This window comes from Heptranchias perlo, chromosome 22 (genome assembly GCF_035084215.1).
Source record: "Heptranchias perlo isolate sHepPer1 chromosome 22, sHepPer1.hap1, whole genome shotgun sequence".
NCBI classification, from domain to species: Eukaryota; Metazoa; Chordata; class Chondrichthyes; order Hexanchiformes; family Hexanchidae; genus Heptranchias; species Heptranchias perlo.
Window position 1 is genome coordinate 45,719,195 of NC_090346.1, and position 26,935 is coordinate 45,746,129.

General features: G+C 46.1%; 1 protein-coding gene across 1 annotated transcript in view; it reads left to right on the forward strand.

Moving 5' to 3' along the window:
- The first annotated feature begins 6,865 nt into the window (after positions 1–6,865).
- LOC137340739 (arf-GAP with dual PH domain-containing protein 1-like) overlaps positions 6,866–26,935 on the forward strand; it is a 106,265-nt gene continuing 86,195 nt past the window's right edge. The window contains exon 1 of the mRNA XM_068003471.1: positions 6,866–7,227. Within this exon, the coding sequence (XP_067859572.1) occupies positions 7,143–7,227 (85 nt within the window). The 5' untranslated portion in view covers positions 6,866–7,142. The remainder of the gene's footprint in view (positions 7,228–26,935) is intronic.

Sequence of the window (26,935 nt, forward strand, 5' to 3'; positions counted from 1 at the left end):
ACTCCTGCAGCAATGCCCTGCGGCTGAGATGATTGGCCTCCAACAACCATTACCATCTTCCTTTGTGCTAGGTATGACTCCAGCCACTGGAGAGTTTTCCCCTGATTCCCATTGACTTCAATTTTACTGGGGCTCCTTGGTGCCACACTCGGTCAAATGCTGCCTTGATGTCAAGGGCAGTCACTCTCACCACACCTCTGGAATTCAGCTCTTTTGTCCATGTTTGGACCAAGGCTGCAATGAGGTCTGGAGCCGAGTGGTCCTGGCGGAACCCAAACTGAGCATCGGTGAGCAGGTTATTGGTAAGTAAGTGCTGCTTGATAGCACTGTCAATGACACCTTCCATCACTTTGCTGATGATTGAGAGTAGACTGATGGGGCGGTAATTGGCCGGATTGGATTTGTCCTGCTTTTTGTGGACAGGACATACCTGGGCAATTTTCCACATTGTCGGGTAGATGCCAGTGTTGTAGCTGTACTGGAACAGCTTGGCTAGAGGCGCAGCTAGTTCTGGAGCACAAGTCTTCAGCACTACAGCTGGGATGTTGTCGGGGCCCATAGCCTTTGCTGTATCCAGTGCACTCAGCTGTTTCTTGATATCACATGGAGTGAATCGAATTGGCCGAAGACTGGCTTCTGTGATGGTGGGGATATCGGGAGGAGGCTGAGATGGATCATCCACTCGACACTTCTGGCTGAAGATGGTTGCAAACGCTTCAGCCTTGTCTTTTGCACTCACGTCCTGGACTCCGCCATCATTGAGGATGGGGATGTTTACAGAGCCTCCTCCTCCCGTTAGTTGTTTAATTGTCCACCACCATTCACGACTTGATGTGGCAGGACTGCAGAGCTTTGATCTGATCCGTTGGTTGTGGAATTGCTTAGCTCTGTCTATAGCATGTTGCTTCCTCTGTTTAGCATGCATGTAGTCCTGAGATGTAGCTTCACCAGGTTGGCACCTCATTTTTAGGTACGCCTGGTGCTGCTCTTCTACACTCCTCATTGAACCAGGTTTGATCCCTTGGCTTGTTGGTAATGGTAGAGTGAGGAATATGCCAGGCCATAAGATTACAGATTGTGCTGGAATACAATTCTGCTGCTGCTGATGGCCCACAGCGCCTCATGGATGCCCAGTTTTGAGCTGCTAGATCTGTTCTGAATCTATCCCATTTAGCACGGTGATAGTGCCACACAACACGTTGGATGGTGTCCTCAGTGTGAAGACGGGACTTCGTCTCCACGAGGACTGTGTGGTGGTCACTCCTACCAATACTGTCATGGACAGATGCATTTGCGACAGGTAGATTGGTGAGGACGAGGTCAAGTAAGTTTTTCCCTCGTGTTGGTTCGCTCACCACCTGCCACAGGCCCAGTCTGGCGGCTATGTCCTTCAGGACTCGGCCAGCTCGGTCAGAAGTGGTGCTACCGAGCCACTCTTGGTGATGGACATTGAAGTCCCCCACCCAGAGTACATTTTGTGCCCTTGCTACCTTCAGTGCTTCCTCCAAGTGGTGCTCAACATGGAGGAGGACTGATTCATCAGCTGAGGGAGGACGGTAGGTGGTAATCAGCAGGAGGTTTCCTTGCCCATGTTTGACCTGAAGCCATGAGATTTCATGGGGTCCAGAGTCAATGTTGAGGACTACCCAGGGCCACTTCCCTCTTGACTGTATATCACTGTACCATCACCTCTGGTAGGTCTGTCTTGCCGGTGGGACAGGACATACCCGGGAATGGTGATGGAAGAGTCTGGGACATTGGCTGAAGGATATGATTCTGTAAGTATGGCTCTGTCAGGCTGTTGCTTGACTAGTCTGTGGGACAGCTCTCCCAATTTTGGCATAAGTCCCCAGATGTTAGTGAGGAGGACTTTGCAGGGTCGACTGGGCTTGGTTTGCCTTTGTCGTGTCCGGTGGTCTGTCCGGTTTTATTCTTATTATGACTTTTTGTGGTGAGATTTTAAACTGAGTGGCTTGCTAGGCCATTTCAGAGGGCAATTAAGAATCAACCACATTGTTGTGGGTCTTGAGTCACATGTAGGCCAGACCGGGTAAGGATGGCAGGTTTCCTTCCCTAAAGGACATTAGTGAACCAGACGGGTTTTTACAACAATCCGGTAGTTTCATGGCCACCGTTACTGATACTAGTATTTTAATTCCAGATTTTTATTTAATTAATTGAATTTAAATTCCCCAGCTGAGGTGGTGGGATTTGAACTCATAACTCCGGATTATTAGTCCAGGCCTCTTGATTACCAGTCCAGTAGCATAACCACTATGCTACCGTACTCTGTTTCAAATGGAATGAGTTAATGTTAAATGATCATTTATGCAAATCAGTTGATTTAAGGGTGCGGTTGCTCAGTCAGAAAGCCAAGTCAGGTAGCTGAGCCAACTCTAGTTTGGCATGTGGCTTTTCCGCTATCTGATAGACCAGGGACATCTGAACTACAGCTCCTCAGTCATTTTCAGCCCTCGAGCTCTGGCAAAGAAGTGCTCAAAACCCAGCCAAAACTGTTCTGTTTACATTTATATCTCTTATTTTCCATTTTGTCCTGTTTTGGATTTCATGAGCCCCAGGGTTTGGAGAGGATTGCGCCGAGTGCAGTTGCCTCAATCATTGGATTAATTCCCAAATCAGAACTGTTAAGTTTGTGCAGCTTGAGAGATATAAAGATGAATGCGGACATTGATTTAAACTTTATATGTGACTCCTGAGGCTACATGGCAAGTTATATTAATCTCTGCAAGGGCAGAAAACAAGAGGCTCGGAGATTTCAAGGAAGGTAATTTCATAAAAAACTCGGGAATTATGTTTTAAAATCCTGAATTATGACATTAAACGTGCGATATAAATGCAAGTTATTGTTGCTGTCGAGTCATTATCCACTGTTAACCTAAAGTATGCTACTTTTTGTAATCTAACGCTATCCTGTTTTGCATTCTGCTTACGCAATCTTCAGGTCTAACAGTCACCAAATGACCCTGACATTTCAATTTTGTTAATGAGAGTAAACTGACGATGGACAAACTGGACAGCAAAATCTTTCCTTGTGATTTCTGGCTGCAGTGTTCCACTGGCCAGTATATAATCAATATCAGCAATTTCCTGTGGCTGATCATTGATAAGGGTCCACAGTAGGTCAGACTTGTAGGATGTGCCACTGTCGCTCATCAGTAGTAAAGGACCACGTGTAGCTCTCTCTAAGATTTTGCAGCCATATCATCTGCAGTGAAGGGAAGGATTTCATGTATTTTTGATGTGTTTATTAGCAAGCTGCCCAAAATTGAAGGAACCATAACGGTGAGGCTCGGGTCTGAGATCAATATATTTAAACTCAAATTCGACAATGGCTCGGCAGATAAACACACTACCCTAAGTGGCCATAAAGGCCAAGATCATCTCAAAAGAAAGAAGGACAGACTTGCATTTATATAGCGCCTTTTACAACCTCAGAACGTCCCAAAGAGCTTTTCAGCCAATTAATTACTTTGGAAGTGTAGTCACTGTTTCAATGCAGGGAAAGGCAGCAGCCAATTTGCATACAGCAAGGTCCAATAAACAGCAATGTGATAATGACCAGATAATCTGTTTTAGTGATTTTGGTTCAGTGATAAATATTGGCCAGGACACCTCGGGGCGAACTCCTCTGCTCCTTTTCGAATAGTGCCATGTCCGCAATAGTCTGCTTTTTGAAGAAGAGCAGGGGAGTTCTCCCCAGTGTCCTGGCCAACATTTAGTCCTCAACCATCATCACTAAAATTCATTATCTGGTCATTATCTCATTGCTGTTTGTGGGATCTTGCTGTGCGCAAATTGCGTTTCCTACATTATAACAGTGACTACACTTCAAAAGTACTTAATTGGCTGTAAAGTGCTTTGCGGTGTCCTGAGCTCGTGAAAGGCACTATAGAAATGCAAGTTCTTTCTTTGACTTTGTGGGATAGTGTAAACGGGCGATAGTGAATTGGCAGCCCATTTTACAACTCTCCCCATTTTTATTTCTATTGAATTGAATGTAAACAGGGCTGCAGTTTCACTATCACCCGTTTTGCACTATTGCACAAAGTCAAAATCTACCCCAATGTTTCTATTTTTTTTTCTTTTCTTGCTGGGTTCATTTTTGAACCTATTGGGAAAAAGAATTTATAAGAAACGCACACAGGATCGATACAGGAAATTGTCTCCGGGATCTAGGAGCCCTGCTCCTGCTGATTTTCTCCAAGTCCGGCAATGATTATCTTACAATTAATCAGACGGGAGAATACAAGCATTGCTCTTGAGACACATTTTCTGCTAGCAACAGATGACCAAGTAGAGGTGTAATCTGTCTTTCGTTGAAAGTCAGGAGAACGATCATTTTCTCCCTCACCCATGACCTTTAAATGAAATCGCATTCTTGGAAACCATACGTTTCAGAGCCTAGTGTGGTCGCAGTTTTGTCAGTCGGTTGTTAATCATGGAGGATGACAGGCATTAATATCCAGAGTAAATTCAGACAATAACAACTTGCATTCATATAGCACCCTTAACATAAAAGTTTCACAGATGGAAACAGTAAGGGAAATGTGAGCTGAGCTTTGGGAAGGGGTGGGGGGAGATAGCAGGGAGACTGAAAGTAGGGTTTTGTGAAGGATTTTGAAGGAGGAGGGAAAAATGGAGAGGTGGAAGGGTTTAGGGAGGGTGTTCCAAACAGCAAGACCAAGGCATCTGAAGGCTCCACCACCAATAGTGCAGAGAAGGGGGAGAAGGGACACACAAAAGGCCTGCATTGGAAGACTGAAGGGTGAAGGAGGGGAGGAATATAAGGCTGGAGGAGGTTGCAGAAATCGGGTGGAACAAGACCATGGAGGGATTTGAAGACGAAGAGTTAAAATCTAATTCGTGGGGGACAGGAACCAGTGGGAACTGGGGTGGGAGGGTGATGGACAAGCAGAACCTGGTGCAGGACGGGGTTGGAATAGATTGAGGCCGATTTTGACTTTTGGGCGAGCGATCGGCGGAGTGCGCCGGTCGGCCGCCAATTCTGGAGGCAAACAGGCCCCCCTCCCCCACCGTGATTTTGAGGTCCCGGCCTCATTTAAATCTGGCAGGCGAGCGGCGGAGCATCAGGCAGGCCTCAGGACCAGCCACCAGGTAGGTATGTTGTGTTGGGGGGAGGGTTATAATCGCAGAGGGTGGGTGTCCTGGGGTGGCAGCAGCCCAGATTATTTTTGTGGTCCCCGGAGGAGAATTCCTGCTTCTCCGGGGCCCACAAAAATAACTCGACAATTACTTCTGGCCGGGTCTCTTCAGTTCCATCGGGAACCGGTCGGATTGGGAACAGCGTTGGCTCCGCCCAGTTCTGAAATAAAATGGCAATGGGGGTCCTATTTAGGTCCTAGGATGCCCGATTTCCTTTTTGAAAAGGGCCTCTCGCCTGAAACAGACGGGCGCTTTGGACACCCAGAGGTAGGGCCCTTTTAAAATGGCACCGGCCGCTAATGGGGCGGTGAGGCCACCGACTCCATTTTGAAGCAGTGACCGCTCTGTTAACACCGGGCGAGGCACTCAAAATGGACCCCAATGAGCCCTAGAGGTGATAAAATCATCGATAAGGGTTTCAGAGTCTGGGAATGAGGTAGGGCTGGAGATGGGCCGTGCTTGCAGGTGATCTTGGTGATGAATAGGATGTAGGTTATTAGTGTCCCTTATTGGTGTCAACTTAAAAAAACAGGCTTAATAACTGTCCACATAATAGCTCCCTTATCAGCCTGGCCACCCACTGACACACAGTTAATCTCTGGCAATAGTGGTGATGGTTCTCCTCAGAAAGAAAGAAAGCACTTGCATTTATATAGAGCCTTTCACAACCTCAGGACGACCCAAAGCGTTTTACAGTCAATGAAAGTATTTTTTGAACTATAGTCACTGTTGTAATTTAGGGACATGCAGCAGCCAATTTGCGCACAGCAAGGTCCCACAAACAGCAATGTGATAATGACCAGATCATCTGTTAGGAATCTTACAACACAGGTTATAGTCCAAGAGTTTTATTTGAAAATCACAAGCTTTCGGAGGCTTTCTCCTTCGTCAGGTGAGTCACCTGACAAAGGAGAAAGCCTCCGAAAGCTTGTGATTTTCAAATAAAACTGTCGGACTATTATCTGGTGTTGTAAGATTCCTTACATTTGTCCACCCCAGTCCATCACCGGCATCTCCACATCAGATCACCTGTTGGCTGAGGGATAAATATTGGCTAGGACACCAGGGAGAACTCCCCTGCTTTTCTTCGAAATAGTAGCCAGGGGATCTTTTACGCCCGCCTGAGAGGGAAGACGGGGGGACCTCGGTTTAACGTCTCATCCGAAAGACGGCTCCTCCGACAGTGCAGCACTCCCTCGGTACGGCGAGCGTCAGCCTAGATTTTTTTGTGGCTCAAGTCTCCGGGGTGGGATTCGAACCCGCAACCTTCTGCCATCAGAGGCGAGAGTGCTACCCACTGAGAGAGAGTTAAGATAAATCAAGAAGTGATGCTGAGTCGACTCGGGTTTTACGATTTTTGCAGGCTGTGGGAGGACAGGGGTTTTCAGGAGATTCGCGGTCTTGAAATCTGTCAAAAGCAGAACAATGTGACAAGTCTGGTTTTCAACACAAGTGAAGATGCTGGGAGAAGGAAGCACGATTGGAAAAAAAAAACACACACACACACACACAGAACATTGCAGATGAGAATGATATCATTTCAACCAATAATTGGGATGTGCCGGCGGACAGAGTTGATTGGGTGCCACTAGGGGTCGGGCTGGAGCTTTTAAGGCGTATCTCAGGCGGGGGAAGGGGTTGGTCACTTTCACCATCGGCGCAAGAATGCGGAACAAGTAACAAGTGAGAGCAAGTTTGATGTGCAGCGCCGGGCTAGTGGCAAGGCTCCTTTCTTTGCCCTTCTATTTCAAACCGATATACAAAAAAAAAATCAGAGAAGTGGCTTATCATGAAATCATAGCCGAAGAAGAAGAAGAAGAAGGTTTTGCCCAAATCCACCCTCCTTTTAATTTAAAAAAAAAAGAAATTATAGCTTCCTAAATCTTGAAAGGGAAATATATATATTGACAGAGAGAGAGAGAGGGAGAACCAAAATCTGTTCCAGCTGCCTTGATAGCATGGCGGTCGAAAGAAACAAGAGAGTCTTGCAGGATCTGCTGGTGAATCCAGGCAACCAGGGGTGTGCGGATTGCGGTGCAGCGGGTAAGTACTGGAGCATTAGCGAGAGAGAGGAGTAGGGGAGAGGGGGGGGGTGGGAGAGCCTTTGATTTATAAAGAGATGCAACTAAGGGAAGGGGGAGAGAGAGAGAGAGAGAGGCAAAAAAAAAATGTGGACTGTTTCCCATCTCTGGGCACCTCCTCACGGCGACCGTGTCAAACACCTGTGTGCAGGGAGGGGTAGTCGCATTTATCATTGGGAATTTGTATCATTGCACAAGAATCTGCAACGGGGCTTTTTTTGTTGTTATGTGTGTTTCTGTAATCTAGATGATGTCATGAGATAACTGGTAAAAAGGATGGAGACAATTGGATCATCAATGTAGCATTGACTGATTCCCCAGCAGCACAGGGGCTTTATTTTTTTAATATAATATTCTGTTTGTTTTAAAGTAGCGATCTAGGGTGGGGTGTTTTGTTCATATGACTTTGGGCAGGGGGGTTGGTGGTGGTGGAACTGTGCCAACCAAGGCGTGATCCCTATTCCAGGTGCCTGTTCACGGCCATCGCCACCCTCGGTGACCAGAGAGACACTAAATAAGATTTTGTATTGTAGTCAATTAAACCTGGCACTCGGATGATGGACTTTTTTGGCGATTATCGTAATGTAGGTAGCTGATTATTTTTTTTTAAAAAAGAACGCCCCAATTCTATAACAAGAGCATTAAAAGGAGCTTCTAGAAATATCACACTTTCTAGTCACCCCAATTTTTAGCAAACGCGTCTCGGTTTTTTTTTTGGGTGGATGTTGGACTTGTTCTTCAGTTAACTCACTGCCAAGGATAGAGTACAGTAGAGAGCTTTCAGGCAGAAGCATTGCAAACAGTAACCAGCCACGTCAGTACTTAATCAAAGTAGAGCCAAAATAATAATTAAGATGATTTTTTTTTTGGGGGTGGGGGGAGTGTTAGTAATTTTTCATGCATCGAATTTAAAATGGTTTTATACAAGGAGAAATGAAATGTATTTGCAAACCATGACACATGGTAATTCAATTAAAATCAATACTGTTTGTGTATTATATCAAATTAACTAAAAATGTTTAGAGTGATTTAATACTGAATCATTGTTACCATTTGAAAGAACAGTTATGCTTCTGTTTCTGAAAGAGATTGTCAGGGCTTGAGAATTGATGGCACAAATATAATTCTGAGCACGCATCAAACCTGATATTTTATTGCCCAAAGTACCATCTATAAATTCAAAATATCATATTTGGGTTTTGCAAATTTAATTAAAATTTAGCATTTGATAGCCCCACAGTGCTGACTACTTTATGATGCTCTAGCTGTACCCAGAGTGAAACAGGACATTCTATTAAACGGTGACCTTGTCTTACTCATAGAATTTTACAGCACAGAAGGAGGCCATTCGGCCCATCGTGCCTGTGCTGGCTCTTTGAAAGAGCTATCCAATTAGTCCCACTTCCCTGCTGTTTCCTCATAGTCCTACAAATTTTTCCTTTTCAAGTATATACCAAATTCCCTTTTGGAAGTTACTATTGAATCTGCTTCCACCACCCTTTCAGGCAGCGCATTCCAGATCACAACAACTCACTGTGTTTAAAAAAAAAAAATTCTCCTCATCTTCCCTCTGGTTCTTTTGCCAGTTATCTTAAATCTGTGTCCTCTGGTTACTGACCCTCCTGCCAGTGGAAACAGTTTCTCCTTATCCACTCTATCAAAACCCTTCATAATTTTGAACACCTCTATTAAATCTCCCCTTAACTTTCTCTGCTCTAAAGCGAACAATCCCAGCTTCTCTAGTCTCTCCTACTCTATTTGTGAATGTGTAAAACCTCCGTTTATAGAACCAATATGCTGCAGTAATGTAGTGGCATCTTTGATTTTTGTTTGCTTTTTCATATTTTGCAAATCTTCATTGATTTTATATTAACAGTGAAAACTCATATGTTAAAAAAACAACCAAAATTGATAAACAGGCAAGGTTCTACTACAACAACAACAACCTGTATTTATATAGCACCTTTTAATGTAGTAAAACGTCCCAAGGTGCTTCGCAGGAGCGATTATCAAACTAAAATTGACACCCAGCCATATAAGGAGGTATTAGGACAGGTGACCAAAAGCTTGGTCAAAGAGGTAGGTTTTAAGGAGTGTCTTAAAGGAGGAGAGAGAAAGAGGCAGAGAGGTTTAGGGAGAGAATTCCAGAGCTTAGGGCCCAGGCAGCTGAAGGCACGGCCGCCAATGGTGGAGCGATGGAAATCGGGGATACACAAGAGGCCAGAATTGGAGGAGCACAGAGATCTCGGAGGGTTGTAGGGCTGGAGGAGGTTAGAGTGATAGGGAGGGGCGAGGCCATGGAGGGATTTGAAAACAAGGATGAATATTTTAAAATCGAGGTGTTCCCGGACCGGGAGCCAATGTAGGTCAGCGAGCGCAGGGGGTGATGGGAGAACGGGACTTGGTTCGAGTTAGGATACGGGCAGCAGAGTTTTGGATGAGCTCTAGTTTATGGAGGGTGGAAGATGGGAGGCCGGCCAGGAGAACATTGGAATAGTCCAGTCTGGAGGTAACAAAGGCATGGATGAGAGTTTCAGCAGCAGATGAGCAGAGGCAGGGGCAGAGACGGGAGATGTTACGGAGGTGGAAGTAGGCGGTCTTGGTGATGGAGTAGATATGTGGCCGGAAGCTAATCTCGGGGTCAAATAGGAGGTCAAGGTTGCGATTGGTCTGATTCAACCTCAGACAGTGGCCAGGGAGAGGGATGGAGTCGGTGGCTAGGGAACGGAGTTTGCAGCGGGGACTAAAGACAACGGCTTCGGTCTTCCCAATATTTAATTGGAGGAAATTTTTGCTCATCCAGCACTGGATGTCAGACAAGCAGTGTGATAAATGAGAAACAGTGGAGGGTTCGAATGAGGTGGTGGTGAGGTAAAGCTTGGTGTTGTCAGCATACGTGTGGAATCTGACATGTTTTTGGATGATGTCGCCGAGGGGCAGCTTGTAGATGAGAAATAGGAGGGGGCCAAGGATAGATCCTTGGGTGGGGGGGGGGTGCTCCAGTGGTAATGGTGTGGGAGCGAGAAGAGAAGACATTGCAGGTGATTCTCTGGCTACGACTGGATAGATAAGAATGGAACCAGGCGAGCACAATCCCACCCAGCTGGACGATGGAGGAGAGGCATTGGAGGAGGATGGTGTGGTCAACCGTGTCAAAGGCTGCAGACTCCTATATAAAGCATTAAAGGAAGCACAGAAATAAATTAATAAATCTACTGAAGAATGCATAAATAATACCAAGCAAGTTTTTTGCAACGTTTAGATGTCAGTTATACAAATGCACAGAAGATATCATTGATATGCTGGTGAAGGGTATCCACACAGAGCAAGAAGTGACCCTGTCATGGTAACCACAGTCCTTGGTAGATGCAAAGTAAGACACTGTGTGTTTCTGTTCAGAAATACAGACAGGAATGAGGCTGCCAAACCAGGGTAATACCTGGCTGCCTGGCATCAGCATCTATCCACACCACTTCTCATTTAACCAACGAAGAAAAGGGCCAGGAGTGACAAACAAGCCCATCAGTGCTCACCTTATCCCACTCAGCTGTACAACCTTGTGCACTGCCGTCTCCGAACAGCAGGTGACACCAATCCCTGGGGGAGGCAGGAAACCAGTAATGCCAACCCCTGGAGGAGCAGGAAATCAGTAACGCCAATCCCTGGGGGAGGCAGGAAACCAGTAATGCCAACCCCTGGGGGAGGCAGGAAACCAGTAATGCCAACCCCTGGAGGAGCAGGAAACCAGTAATGCCAACCCCTGGGGGAGGCAGGAAACCAGTAATGCCAATCCCTGGGGGAGCAGGAAACCAGTAATGCCAACCCCTGGAGGAGCAGGAAACCAGTAATGCCAACCCCTGGGGGAGGCAGGAAACCAGTAATGCCAATCCCTGGGGGAGCAGGAAACCAGTAATGCCAACCCCTGGAGGAGGCAGGAAACCAGAAATGCCAATCCCTGGGGGAGGCAGGAAACCAGTAATGCCAACCCCTGGGGGAGGCAGGAAACCAGTAATGCCAATCCCTGGGGGAGGCAGGAAACCAGTAATGCCAATCCCTGGGGGAGCAGGAAACCAGTAATGCCAACCCCTGGAGGAGCAGGAAATCAGTAACGCCAATCCCTGGGGGAGGCAGGAAACCAGTAATGCCAACCCCTGGAGGAGCAGGAAACCAGTAATGCCAATCCCTGGGGGAGGCAGTTGTAAATCTGCCCAACAACCCCCCCAATGTGCACCAATGTCCTCCTCCTGCAGGGGCTTGTCCCTTAGAACAGGGGGGTGTCCGAGCTCTTTATCCTTGTGGGCTACTTAGGAGAGTAACACAAAACTACAGGGGCCACAGATACATTTTAAATCCACGTTCTGATTAATTGGTATTTATCCCAGGCTTGCTGATTTTAACAGCGTTTGATGTTCTATCCCAGGAGTTATCCACGAATGAGGCAACAGCACTAAGATCAGCACTTTCCATGTCTTCCAAGACCATAAAATTCAAACAGGACAGCCAGCAAATACGAGATACAAACACAAATAGGGTTGTTGAGCTTCTAGGACTATATATCCAGGACTTTTATAGTAAATATGTCAGCTGTACTCCAATGACATGAATTGTTGGACAGTCACCAGCAGGAAGACAAATGCATTCCATTGTTCAATGAGGTGCTCAAACTCACATTTGCCCAGTCAAGCTACAAATTATTGACTGTGAGACAAATAAGGGAGCCATCCACATTTCTGGTTTTATCATAAGAGATCTTCAGCTGTAGCTTTCCCCCCCCCCACCCCTCCTCTCCCCACCCGCTTTGCCGCTGGGTTTGTTGCTATAATTACAGTTCTGATTTTTTTTTATTATTACTGTGAAACCTAGGTCAAGGGTCAAGGGTCAAGGGTCATTAAAGTAGGACACCAAGGTTGAAAGTACTCGGCGGGAAGACATGATAAATTGAGGTGTTGTAGTTGGATGACGCCGAACTTAATTTATATAAAGTCCGCAGATTGTAGGAGGAAGTTAAGACTGACCCTCTTTTTTTATCCACCCCCCATATAGAATTGCCTCTGACAGCAGGAGCACTGTCGAGGCAACGCAGTACTGTAAGTGATTCCCTTTACCATAGTGTATACATTGAGCCTCCCCTTAAGTGCATCAGTGCTCTCTGTTTTAACCACTCCAGCAAGTTCCACATTCTCACTATTCTCTGTGTACCAACAAAATAGAGAGGGAGGAGTGAGAGAGATTGGAAGCTAAAGATAAGAGAAGGACTACTCATCAAACAAGGGTTTTTTTTAAAACCAAAAAACTTAGCGCAACCTGGAACAGAAATTTATTAAATATTACCAGAAATCTGTAAAATATTGACAGATACAATATGTCGTCTGATGTTCACTGCACCTTGCACCCTCTGTAAACTTGAGCTCATCCATAACTCTACTGCCCATATCCTAACTCTCATCAAGTCCTGTTCACTCACCATCCCTGTGCGCGCTGACCTACGTTGGATCCCAGTCCCACAATGCCTCAATTTTTAAAATTCTCATCCTTATGTTCAGATCTCTCCATGGCCTCGCCCCTTCCTAACTCTGTAACCTCCTCCAGCCCTACAACCCTCTGATCTCTGCGCTTCTCCAATTCTGGCCTCTTGCGCATCCCTGATTTTCATCGCTCCCACCATTGGCGGCCGTGCCTTCAGCTGCCTGGTCTCTAAGCTCCGGAATTCCCTCCCTAAACCTCTCCGCCTCACTGTCCTCCTTTTTTAAGATGCTTCTTAAAACCTACCTCTTTGACCAATCTTTTGGTCACCTGTCCTAATATCTCCTTATGTGACTCTGTCAAACTTTTGTCTGATAATCGCTCCTGTGAAGCGCCTTGGGCTGTTTTACTATGTTAAAGGCGCTATATAAATGCAAGTTGTTGATGGTGGCTGTTCCAGAGCCACTTTCGGGGGAGGGAAATTGTGCCAGGAAAGTCAATGGCTGACTTGTGGCAATAATGCACTGCAAGTTCGGGGGGGTGGTTAGTTATGCCAAGATTTACTAATAATAACTGGAGATATAGAAAGCCAGGTGTCTCAAACATGCAATATATGCTTTCGGAAAAGGTTATTGATTCTATGAAAATCATTCACTCTGTTGCAGCCAAAAAGGTCAATTATTGACATTTTTAACAGATGAACGACAGGAAGATACTGTAATGTTATGCCGTTGTTTTATCTTTTTATTTTCTAGGTTAAGGTTTTAGGAGTTAACATATCGAGGCTTTTTAATATCGATTTTGGGTTCACCATGCACACTGGGTAAAAGCTGTCAGCTCACTCGCCGCTCTGGTCCTGTGTGTTTAACACTTCATTCTCTGTCAGTTCCTGTACCTGCCTATGGTGTAAAACTGTAAACCAACTACTTGAACGTAAGAACAGGACAAGCAATTAATATAGGATGAGAAAAAAAAGAAAGACTTGCATTTATATAGCACCTTTCACAACCTCAGGACATCCCAAAGTGCTTTACAGCCAATGAAGTACTTTTGAAGTGTAGTCACTGTTGTAATGTAGGAAACGCAGCAGCCAATTTGCGCACAGCAAGATCCCACAAGCAGCAGTGTGATAATGACCGGATAATCTGTTTGTGATGGTTGGTTGAGGGATAAATATTGGCCGGAACACCGGGGAGAACTCCTCTGCTCTTCTTCTTCGAATAGTGCTGTGGGATCTCTTACATTCACCTGAGATGGCGGACTCACCCTCTCCTCCAAAAGACAGCACCTCCGACAGCGTAACACAGACTCAGTACGGCACTGGGAGCGTCGGCCTAAATTTTGTGTTCCAGTTTTCTGGAGTGGGACTTGAATCCATGCCCTTCTAACTCAGAGGTTAGAGTGCTACCCACTGAGACACGGCTGACACCTAAATGAGGCAGTGTTAATTTACCTGATCACTTTGCTTGGTAACGTCACAGAGATACTTATCTCCAGTGTTTCTGACACTTCCCCCTGCGCACTAGAACCATTAGATCGCACGATTGCAACATAAGGCGAGGTAGGGGGGAGGGGAAGGAGCACAGACAATGGGCTGTCAATGAGACACTGTGTGTGTTTGCCATTGCTGGGATTTGATCAATCATTTCTGCTACTTTGTAACATGAAAATAAATAGTTAAAAAGAATTTTAAAAATTCTCTCTTCCCACATATATAACTCACACACCATATATTAAGCATGGGGGAAAAAAATTAGAACAGGCTATGTGAGGGACTGGGGGTTACTATGGAAACAGGATAGAGAGTATGTATGTTCTAGGAACTTGTAGCCCATTAAAGACAAATAATGATGCTTGTGATTGGTAAGCAGCTATATGAATGATTCACATCCCTCGTGCAAACAGTGCATGTCCCCATTACAAATAATACCCATCCCCTCGTGCAAACAGTGCACGTCCCCGTACAAATAATACCCATCTCCTCGTGCAAACAGTGCGAGTCCCCATTACAAATAATACCCATCTCCTCGTGCAAACAGTGCACGTCCCCGTACAAATAATACCCATCTCCTCGTGCAAACAGTGCACGTCCCTGTACAAATAATACCCATCTCCTTGTGTAAACAGTGCACGTCCCCATACAAATAATTTCCACCTCCTGTGCAAACAGTGCACATGGGTTGCATAAATAATACACATCCCCTTTACAAATAATATCCATCCTTGTGCAAACAGTGCACGTCCCCTGCCCAAAGAGTGTACACCATGAATTTTATTGCTTTTTTTTTACTATCCAGTTTTCTCCCTCCTCCCCTGAAGGTGCTGACTCTTGCTAGGGTAAGGTTCCGTAAGTATTGACCACTCTCTGGTACTTCGCTTGAGTATTTATTCTTCAGGTGTGATTCTAGACGGTGAGTGTTGGCGGCTAATTCTTAACGGTAAGCACCAGGTCCGACCCTGTCCTCAGCTGTCATTCGCATACGTGCACGTTTTCAGCAGGGCCATGGGATATAGATCAGGAATGAAAACTCTGACAGATTTTCCCCTCTCTAGCGCAGTCACTGAGCCCAACTTAGTGTCCTTAGCTGAGATCAGCTAAATGTCAATTGCTGTACCAGCACATGGTGTGAAACTGTAGGTGTCATCCTTGGCTCAGTGGGTAGCACTCTCGCCTCTGAGTTGGAAGGTCATGAGTTCAAGTCCCACTCCAGAGACGTGAGCACATAATCTAGCATGATGCTTCAGTGTAATACTCGGAGTGTTGCACTGTCGGAGGTGCCGTCTTTCAGACAAGCCGTTAAACCAAAGCCCTCTGATAGCACTATTCAAAGAAGAACAGGGGAGTTCTCCCTGGTGTCCTGGCCAATATTTATCCCTCAACCGCCATCACTAAAACAGACTATCTCGTTGTTGTTTGTGGGCACATGCTGTGTGCAAATTAGTTGCCACATTTCCTACATTACAACAATTGTAAGGAATCTTACAACACCAGGTTATAGTCCAACAGTTTTATTTGAAAATCACAAGCTTTTGGAGGCTTTCTCCTTTGTCAGGTGAGTGTGTGATTCCTTGAAGGTTACCGCATATATAGTCAGAGAACAATGCCTGGTGATTACAGATAATCTTTCCAACTGCCCGTTGTCAAGGCAATCAGACAGAGAGACAGTACATAGAGGACTACTGAATATACAAACAGTCTGAACCCAAAGACCGAGAGAGAGAGAGAGAGAGAGAGAGAGAGAGAATGACCAGTTGTATTTAGAACAGATAACTTTTTTTCGCTGGTGGGAAATTTGTATATTCAGTAGTCCTGTATGTACTGTCTCTCTGTCTGATTGCCTTGACAACGGGCAGTTGGAAAGATTATCTGTAATCACCAGGCATTGTTCTCTGACTATATATGCGGTAACCTTCAAGGAATCACACACTCACCTGACGAAGGAGAAAGCCTCCGAAAGCTTGTGATTTTCAAATAAAACTGTTGGACTATAATCTGGTGTTGTAAGATTCCTTACATTTGTCCACCCCAGTCCATCACTGGCATCTCCACAACATTACAACAATGACTACACTTCATGACTTTCCATCCCAGAATGGACCAAAAAGCGCTGCTGCAGAATTTTTAACGTCGTTCAAATATTATAATCAAGTCACTTTTGATTGCAAATCAAACACTGGCCGGCCCCTCAAATTACAGTCTGTTAATGTTTGACTGTTTAGTCTTAAGGCTATCTTTAACGAAGAGCCTGAAAACCAGCCAATCGTTATGCAGTGTGTGCCGAGGGATTTGTACATTGTTATGTTCACCTTTTTTGCTCGATCACGTTGCAAGCATCGTGCTGCAGAAGTGGAGACAGCATAACAAGCAGGGAGCAAATTCAGTTTGCAATCAGTCAGCTCTCTAATGTTAAACTTGTATAGAAACCTTGGTTAGACCACACTTGGAGTACTGTGCACAGTTCTGGTCTCCGTATTATAGAAAGGATGTAGAGGCACTGGAGAGGGTTCAAAAAAGATTCACAAGGATGATACCAGAACTGAGAGGATATCCTTAGCAGGAAAGGCTGAACAGGCTAGGGCTCTTTTCTCGAGAAAAGAGAAGGCTGAGGGGTGACCTGATGGAGGTCTTTATGATAATGATAGGGTAGATGTAGAGAAAATGTTTCAACTTGAGGGGAAGACCAAAACCAGGGACCATAAATATAAGATGGTCACTAATAAATCGAATAGGGAATTCAGGAGAAACTTCTTTACCCAGAGAGTGGTAAGAATGTGGAACTTGCTACCACATGGAGTAGTTGAGGCGAATGGCATAGATGCATTTAAGGGGGAGCTAGATAAGCACATTGAGGAGAAAGGAATAGAAGGTTATCCTGATAGGGTTAGAAGATGTAGGGAGGGAGGAGGCTCGTGTGGAGCATAAACGCCAGCATAGACCAGTTGGGCTGAAAGGCCTGTTTCTGTGCTTTAGATTTGACGTAACTCGATGTAATATTACAGCCCTTTCTGAAACTCTAGCAATATTTACACATGAATTTAGAACCGTGTATAGAGATAAAGAAAATAAGAAAGACTTGTATTTATATAGCGCCTTTCAGAACCTCAGGACGTGCCAAAGTGCTCTACAGCCAATGAAGTACTTTTGAAGTGTAATCACTGTTGTAATCATAGAAACATAGGGCACAGAAGGAGGCCATTCAGCCCATTATTTCCGTGCCGGCTGAAAAAGAGCTATCCAGCCTAATCCCACTTTCCAGCGCTTGGTCTGTAGCCCTGTAGGTTACAGCACTTTAAGTGCACATCCAAGTACTTTTAAAATGAGTTGAGGGTTTCTGCCTCTTCCACCCTTTCAGGCAGTGAGTTCCAGACCCCCACCACCCTCTGGGTGAAAAAAATTCTTCTCTGCTCCCCTCTAATCCTTCTACCAATTACTTTAAATCTATGCCGCCTGGTCACTGACCCCTCTGCTAAGGGAAATAGGTCCTCCCTATCCACTCTATCTAGTCCCGTCATAATTTTATATACCTCAATTAAATCTCCCCTCGGCCTCCTTTGTTCCAAAGAAAACAACCCCAGCCTATCCAATCCCTTCTCATGTAGGACATTTTTTCTCACACCCAAAGAAAGGTTCTCTCTCTCCCACCTCTTTCTCCCCCACACAGACACACGTACACAGACATTTTTTTAGAAGTACTTTTTTTAAAAAAAAGATATAATCATTCTGGTGATTTTATATTCTTAAAATTTTATCAGCAGTTTCTCGGAGATAAAGATCTGTACAAATGTCATTTGAAGAGGAGGTTTCGTAAGTCAATAGGATCTGCTGAGTCAGACTTGCATTACTGCAAATTGCTGAGCAGTCTTAATACTGATGATGCATTTAAACCAAAGTCAGAACTTCCTTGGAATTAAATCATCTAACAGACCTCACCGACCGAGCACTGTACATTAAACCGATAATATCCATTTTTCTCCTGTTAGAGAAGCTGGGATTGTTCTCCTTTTAGAGCAGAGATGGTTACGGGGAGATTTAATGGAGACATTCAAAATTATGAAGGGTTTTGATGAGAGTAAATAAGGAGAAACTGTTTCCACTGACAGGAGGGTCGGTAACCAGAGGACACCGATTTTTAAGGTAATTGGCAAAAAAAATCCAGAGGGGGCGATGAGGAGAATTTTTTTTAACGCAGCGAGTTGTTATGATCTGGAATGCACTGCCTGAACGGTTGGAAGCAGTTCCAACAGTAACTTTCGAAAGGGAATTGGATAAATACTTGAAAAGAAAAAAATTTGCAGGGTTATGGGGAAAGAGCAAGGGGAGTGGGACTAATTGGTAGCTCTTCCAAAGAGCCGGCACAGGTACGATGGGCCAAATGGCCTTCTTCTGTGCGGTATCATTCTACGATTGTGATCTAGTTGCTGTTGCACCAACGGAGATAAATTTTCCAGCCTCTGTTCTTGCATCCCCCGCCAAGCAACAAACTGGATATTGAATACTACTTACATTTTGCTCCCCTGAGCCATTTTGATTTGTTCCGAGTGTTTTACAGTTTTTTTTTGTTAGTGGTGCTCGTTGATTGTTTAGTTAAAAAATACCCATTGCCTGGTGTTGTACTGAGCTATGTGGTAGGAAAGCCCTAGATTTAATCCGGGGTCTGTGCAGAGTTGGGGTGCTGTAAGAGCATTACAATGGGCCTCAGCATCCCTGGTGAGTGAGGGGGAGGCGGGGGGGGGGTTGGGGTTTCCGGGGGGGGGACAAATCTGGTATGGTTCCTACTCCTGATTGCTTTCCAGTGACCCCTGGACAGTGTGGGGTGGATTTTGGGGAAGGACTGGTTCCACTTCAGCTGTGATGCCTTCCATAGTGGAGTAGCCTGTCAACACTTACTGTCCCCAAGTTCATACATGAAGATCGTCCACTGTGGCTGCGGTACTGGAAACCTGCTGGTGTCCACGGAATGCACTAGCCTTTTCTTCTGGGCCCATCTCCAGACCAGTGGTTCTGCAGCAGGTCTACTCCCTATTTGCACGGCCAGGACGCAGGTCAGTTTACAGATCCTCTAGTCCGTGGGAGGTGTTGGGGGGGGTTCCCAGTGCCCAGTGCCCAATGCCCAATGCCTGGTTCCTCTTAGCACCCAATAGTGAGGTAAGTGAGGCAGCAGGCCGGGATTGCACCTCGTTTGATTGATTACACCAGGGCTGTGACTACTCCAGGAGCAGGCACAGGGCCACCCATCTGGGAAAGCCCCAGGATGTCCTGGCGGAGTGGGGAGGTACAGATTTCCGTCCCTTTCTCCCCCCTCCCTGTACCTGGTCCAGCGATGAGAAAAATCTGCACTCGTAATTTTATTAGACAGTATTCTGGGAGCGTTCCCAGTGCTTTCAGGGTCAAACTCCATGATGTGCATATCAGCATGGAAATTGTACATTGGTGACCTTGATTGATGTTATATCCTATGTACTTAATGCTATCTCAAATCCTTTTGAAAACCCCAGATACACAGGAAGTTCGTAGGAAAGGTTGCAGGTGAGCAGGTACAAGGCTGGTAATAACAGTGGGGGAAAGTTTAGGGGGCAGTTTGGGTCATGGGCTTTGGTAGGATTGGATGGTTATGAGCTTAGGTAGTACACGTGAGTTTGATAGAACTGGAATGGCAGGGCTGTAGTGAGGGTATGAAGACTTTGTATAATGGGGGTGGGGGGGAAGCTTACTGGGGTTTCGGAGTACTGGGCAGCAGCGGTGAGGGTTACTGGGGTACGGGATCACTGGGGGTGGAGGTTTGTGGGTTTCGGGACAGGAGGCTGTTGTTGTGTGGTATAACACGGGCAAGTATTGAGTGAGTGGGATAGATACTGGGATGGCAGCATTGGGCGGCGGTTCATGGCATCTGCAGGGAACGGGACTTCTGGGGCGGGGACAAGACACCAGCGCTGGCAATTCGAGGAGGGGTAGAAGCAGGTAAAGAGATCAGGAGCGAGAGTGAGGTAAGAGGCTCTTTTCTTTTAAGGTCGGAGGCAGGTGGAGCATTGGGGAGCCATGCCACAGTGCTACCCACCTTGAAGGCAGAGTGGGTAGAACGAGAACAGAGGTAAGTATAGTAAATAGATAAGCTTAAGATGTGATGGATAAAAGTACTACTGGGAATACGTATTGCATTTACAAGAAGTATATACCATAAGCAAGACAAGGGGTATGTTTCCTATCATGTTAGTCTAGCGTTGTGGTGTAGGACAAAGTGTAGTACAGATCGGAAAGCAGAATAAATCACATGCCATTTCTTTCAACGTTGAATTTTTTTTTTCCCCCGAAGTAGATTGGGGGGGAAAGTCACTACAAGTTATTTTAATCTTTTAACATTGTAAGAAAATTCAAGATTGAAAACTGGCTGTCTGGCCCGTCAAAGCTCATTACTCTGGTGGGATGGGACTTTTTCCCACACAAAGGGGAGTGGAAATTTGGAACTCACTCCCCCAAAAGGCTGTGGATGTTAATTGAAATTTTCACATCTGAGACGGATAGATTTTTGTTGGCTAAGGGTATCGAGGGATACGGAGCAAAAGCAGATAAATGGGGGTGAGGTGCAGATCAGACATGATCTAATTGAATGGCGGATCAGGCTTGAGGAGATGAATGGCCTCCTGCTGTTCCTATGTACCCCAATTCTCCCATTTTAGATCCAGCTGTATTTTGAGCCTCCCTAATATTTTCGGGTCCATTACCCAGCTGCCAAATTAGTTTAAACATTTGCCGCTCTTTGAGTAAAGAGGTTCTTTCTAACATCTGTTTGACATTTGCTTTTCCCTCATTTTGAATTCATGTCCTCTGCTTCTACTCTCATGGCTTAATTTGGAATAACGTCGGAAGCAGTGTGGAAAATCCTGTCAAGCAGGCGGAGGGGGGAGGGGGGATGGAAGCACAGGTGGAGGGGGGAGGGGGGAGGGAAGCACGGGTGGAGGGGGGAGGGAAGCACGGGGTGGGGGCGGAGGGGGGAGGGAAGCATGGGGGCGGAGGGGGCCCAAAGCTTCCTGGCGGGGCCCGAAGTTGCACTCAGGCCCCGGGTTAAAATTGCAGCCGGCACACCTGCTGCCTCCTGTTGAGTCTCCTGTTCACCTGCTAAAAAGAGGGGGTTAAAATCACGTCCCACTCTGCTCTCGTCACAACACAGGAAAACAGCAGGATCGGAACGGCCATTCCCCTGGGAGCGGGCAGCGTTAAAATCGGCCCTATACTCTAAGATTGAGAAGTAATTTTAATTTTTAATTAATTCATTCTGGGGATATGGGTGTCGCTGGCGAGCCCAGCATTTATTGCCCATCCCTAATTGCCCTTGAGAAGGTGGTGGTGAGCCGCCTTCTTGAACCGCTGCAGTCCGTGTGGTGATGGTTCTCCCACTGTGCTGTTAGGAAGGGAGTTCCAGGATTTTGACCCAGCGACAATGAAGGAACGGTGATATATTTCCAAGTCGGGATGGTGTGTGACTTGGAGGGGAACGTGCAGGTGGTGTTGTTCCCATGTGCCTGCTGTTCTTGTCCTTCTAGGTGGTAGAGGTCGTGGGTTTGGGAGGTGCTGTCGAAGAAGCCTTGGCGAGTTGCTGCAGTGCATCCTGTGGATGGTACACACTGCAGCCACAGTGCGCCGGTGGTGAAGGGAGTGAATGTTTAGGGTGGTGGATGGGGTGCCAATCAAGCGGGCTGCTTTATCTTGGATGGTGTCGAGCTTCTTGAGTGTTGTTGGAGCTGCACTCATCCAGGCAAGTGGAGAGTATTCCATCACACTCCTGACTTGTGCCTTGTAGATGGTGGAAAGGCTTTGGGGAGTCAGGAGGTGAGTCACTCGCCGCAGAATACCCAGCCTTTGACCTGCTCTCGTAGCCACAGTATTTATATGGCTGGTCCAGTTAAGTTTCTGGTCAATGGTGACCCCCAGGATGTTGATGGTGGGGGATTCGGCGATGGTAATGCCGTTGAATGTCAAGGGGAGGTGGTTAGACTCTCTCTTGTTGGAGATGGTCATTGCCTGGCACTTATCTGGCGTGAATGTTAATTTCCATTTATGAGCCCAAGCCTGGATGTTGTCCAGGTCTTGCTGCATGCGGGCTCGGACTGCTTCATTATCTGAGGGATTTGTTAGGCCAGTTCAGAGGGCAGTTAAGAGTCAATCACATTGGTGTGGGATTTGAGTCATGTATAGGCCCAGGCCGGGTCAGGACGGCAGGTTTCCTTCCCTAAAGGACATTAGTGAACCAGTTGGGTTTTTGTGACATTCTGACAGCTTCATGATCACTTCTACTGATACCAGCTTGATTAATTTCCACATTATTTGAACTCTCGTTCTCTGGATTACTAGTCTAGCAACATAAATACTGCACTACTGTACCCATAGTGAGACTGGAACTCCATTAAAAGAAAAAAGACCAATGTGAAGAACTTGGTGGGTGGAGAGGGGGGGTTGTGAACATAAGTGGGTGGATCGAGCAGGAATCTGGGCACCAGGGCATTGTACTCATTTTAGGGTAGCATCACCACACGGGGCTGATGGAAGTCTGTTGTCCTATATCTTGGTGTCACTGCAGCTTTATCCAATAATTCTTCAATCCGTGCTTGCAGCGTGTCTGAATTCACAGCCCTGCGATTGATACTATCCACTGCAAATGTCAGCTGTTGGCAGCAGTTGGGCTGATTAAGGGTGAGTTTATTGCTCTCATTTCAGGGCCGGCTCCAGACAATCTATTAAAGAAACCCCCCCCCCCCCCCCACTCTTAAAATAGTGGAGCCTGCCCTTGCCTGTATCACATCACAGTGTCCAAAGTTAGCAATCCTGCTATTTAAGACTGTAGGTTATGCCCAAAAACTCACTTTAAATAGCCCAGCAGCAGAACAGGCCTGATTAATAAGGCACATCCATGATCGGATGGAAGTTACCATCCAATACGGCACTGAGACCATTTGGCGATGTTATTATTCCACTGACGCTGTAATTCTTCACCGTCGAAATTAATTCCTTCTCTGCTGTATACGCTCTGTAACGTTCTGAGCGCTGAAAGGTTTCCCCAGCTTTCAAAACACACGCCCATCTTCCCCTTAACCTTCTCTCCTGAAGGTAGAAGCTCGTGCTGGAGGGGTGGGGGGAGGGGGGGAGAAGGTGCGCTCTCCTCCGAGACCGCTGCCAACTGGGCGTTCTTGGCCTCCAGAGTGTGGACGGTAAGCAGCGGTAGGTTATTCCACTCGGGTGAGAATCACAGCTGAGCTGAATTCTCTCCTTTTTGTATACAACGTCTGCACTTTTGCACTGGGTAGCACAGGTCACTGCATGGGGATCAGGAGAAGGAAGGCCTGATTATATATTTTTTTCTCTCTCCCTTCCTAGATTTGGACACTGAGGCCAATTTTAGTGCCTCTTCCCCCCCCCCCCCCCCCCCTCCACTTTTGGTGGCTCAGAGCAATCGACTCAGCACAGGTCGGACTTGGGTGTGTCCTAACTCCGTGTGGTGTTGTCTCACACTGACAGTCCTTTTACTTATGGAGCCAGATGAGTATTTTCCTTCATACAGTAACAAAGAGATGTCTTAAGAGCTGCTTAGAGATGCCGCAGCAGAGAGATGTGTGGGTAGCAGCCACAATTTCCTGTTCAGCGACTTCTTGAATTTGGTTTCCCCCATCTAAGGGGAGTGTCTTGTGAAGGGCAGGGACTTTCCTACAGGGAAGGGAGAAAATTGGAGGAGTGGAGAGGAAGCCAGTCTGATCTAATCTCGTGTATCTCCATGCGACCAGCTCTGGAGCAGTGCGAGCAGAGCCAAGACAGCAGGTCATCTGACTATCCTCCTTAATTGATGTGGCACCCACGACCCCAAAAAAAGGAAAGAACCAGGAAGTGAGGCAATATAAATATAAAATAAAATGTGCCAGGAAAAAAAACCTACTGTGGTCTGTCAATTTGATGTATTATTTTGACGGGTGCCAGCCGTGGCTCAGTGGGTAGCACTCTCACCTTTTGAGTCCGAAGGTCATAGGTTCAAGTCCCACTCCACAGACTTGAGCATAAAATCTAGGCTGACACTCCCAGTCCAGTACTGAGGGAGTGCTGCACTGTCGGAGGTGCCGTCTTCCGGATGAGACGTCAAACCGAGGCCCCGTCTGCCCTCTCGGGTGGATGTAAAGATCCCACGGCCACTATTTCGAAGAAGAGCAGGGGAGTTCTCCCCTCTGTCCTAGCCATCACTAACATCATCATTATCTGGTCATTTATTTCATTGCTGTTTGTGGGATCTTGCTGTGCGCAAATTGGCTGCTGCGTTTCCTACATCACAACAGTGACTTCACTTCAAAGAAAGTACTTCGTTGGCTGTAAAACACTTTGGGGCGTCCTGAGGTTGTGAAAGGCGCTATATAAATGCAAGTTTTCTATTTGAATAAAAAAATACAGCTGCATTTGTCAATGTTTAAAGTAGTTTGTCACAAGATAATTACAGATGAGGAAAGTCCATTCATTCAACCATCCAGAATGACTCTCAAATCCCTCCCACTGTGGAATTCTTAAATGATTGCAAGGTTTTCACCTCCATTACCCTATCAGAAATCCCTCCATGCAGTGGAAAAAGATATTTTTGTGTGAAGAAGAATTTCCTGATATCAGTCCTAAATTTACCATTTACCAGTTTGAACCTTGAACCCTCGTCCTGCTCTCTCACACTTTGGTTTGAAGTAATTTTTCGGATTTGCCTTTTACTGTTTTACGTACCTCAATAAAATCACCTCTCAGATGCTACCTGCAAAGCCAAAAAGGCTAAGTTTCCCATAATCCAGAGGGTAGAATTTCTGCGGGGGTCTCCCGACGTCCCACTGGCCGAAGCCCCGAGAGAAATGTTGCAAACGGCGGTGTGTGCTGTTTCTCGAGAGGTTCTGCTCATCTTCAACCAAAGTTATGGCGGGAGATCGGGACAACCTTTTTATTTTAATTCATTTATGGGATGTGGGCATCGCTGGCGAGGCCAGCATTTATTGCCCATCCCTTGAGAAGGTGGTGGTGAGCCGCCTTGAACAGCTGCAGTCCGTGTGGTGACGGTTCTCCCACAGTGCTGTTAGGAAGGGAGTTCCAGAATTTTGACCCAGCGACGATGAAGGAACGGCGATATATTTCCAAGTCGGGATGGTGTGTGACTTGGAGGGGAACGTGCAGGTGGTGGTGTTCCCATGGACCTGCTGCCCTTGTCCTTCTAGGTGGTAGAGGTTGGGGATTTGAGAGGTGCTGTCGAAGAAGCCTTGGTGAGTTGCTGCAGTGCACCCTGTGGATGGTACACACTGCGTCCACGGTGCGCCGGTGGTGAAGGGAGTGAATGTTTAGGGTGGTGGATGGGGTGCCAATCAAGCAGGCTGCTTTATCTTGGATGGTGTCGAGCTTCTTGAGTGTTGTTGGAGCTGCACTCATCCAGGCAAGTGGAGAGTATTCCATCACACGCCTGACTTGTGCCTTGTAGGTGGTGGAAAGGCTTTGGGGAGTCAGGAGGTGAGTCACTCGCTGCAGAATACCCAGCCTCTGACTTGCTCTTGTAGCCACAGTATTTATATGCCTGGTCCAGTTAAGTTTCTGGTCAATGGTGGGAATTATACTCCCCCTTGCGGGAATTATAGTCCCCAGATCTCTTAACACCGGGGATCAAGCCTTCTCTGCGCTGCCTCCAACACTTGAATGTCTCCTGAGTTCTACTATTTTCGCTGTATTGTTCTGGATTCTATTGGTTTTATTGATTACTGCTCTTCGTTGGTTGGACCTGTTGATTCTACCAAGACTCCTAAGTCTCTTCCTGGTTCATCTGTAGCCATTTCAACACCGTTCATGGAGTATGTGGGCCAACCGTTTTACCTGTCTGCACTAAATTTGATCTGTCATTGTTCTTTCCCAATGACGTATCTTGCCCCAGTCCTATGGAATTTCTGAACTGCCTCCTTCGATTCCGCCGCCCGTCTAGTTTGGTATCATCTGCAAATCTGACCACTTTGCAGACTTTGAGTCATTTCTGAAGAGTGTTTATAGTAGCAAACTGTAGAGACAAAAAGGAGAAAAAAAAGACATGTTAAGGCTGGAAATACACAATGGGTCTGTCAGCATTTAAAAAAAAAAGACATTTAACGTTTAGTGTGTAGGTCGTCTCTGTTTGAACTGGAAACTGCGAGATAAGCAAATCCCTTTGTAGCCCTATAAGGGGGCTTCCTCATTTATAGAAACTACAATGTTCACGTAGCAAGGCTGCAGCAAAAATATTTAACAGGAAGTGGGTAATTCCTACCAGAACACTGATCGAATTCAAGGACCTGCAATATCTTGACATGGCTAGAATATGTAAGAAGGGTGTGTGGGATTTGGCTGTATGGTTAAGCTGTGAAGTGTGGGCACTTTTTAAGGGCTGCCATGCTATTTGTTTAAACATCAGTTTTAATATAGTGAGCATACAAACAAATATTTAGATATTTTGCAAACAGCAAGCTCCCACAAACAGCAATTAAATAATTGACTGGATAATCTGTCTTAGGCATTGGGTGAGGGATAAATGTTAGGATGAGGCCCTCCAAAGACTTTCAGAATTTTCCTCATCTAATTCTGACTCTTTCTTTTAATTATCACTTTAAAGTTCACTTGAAATTTCCACTTCCGCCACTTCAAACCAGGCTTCTTGATTAAAAGGGCAAGCGTAAAATGTATTCTCTTAAAG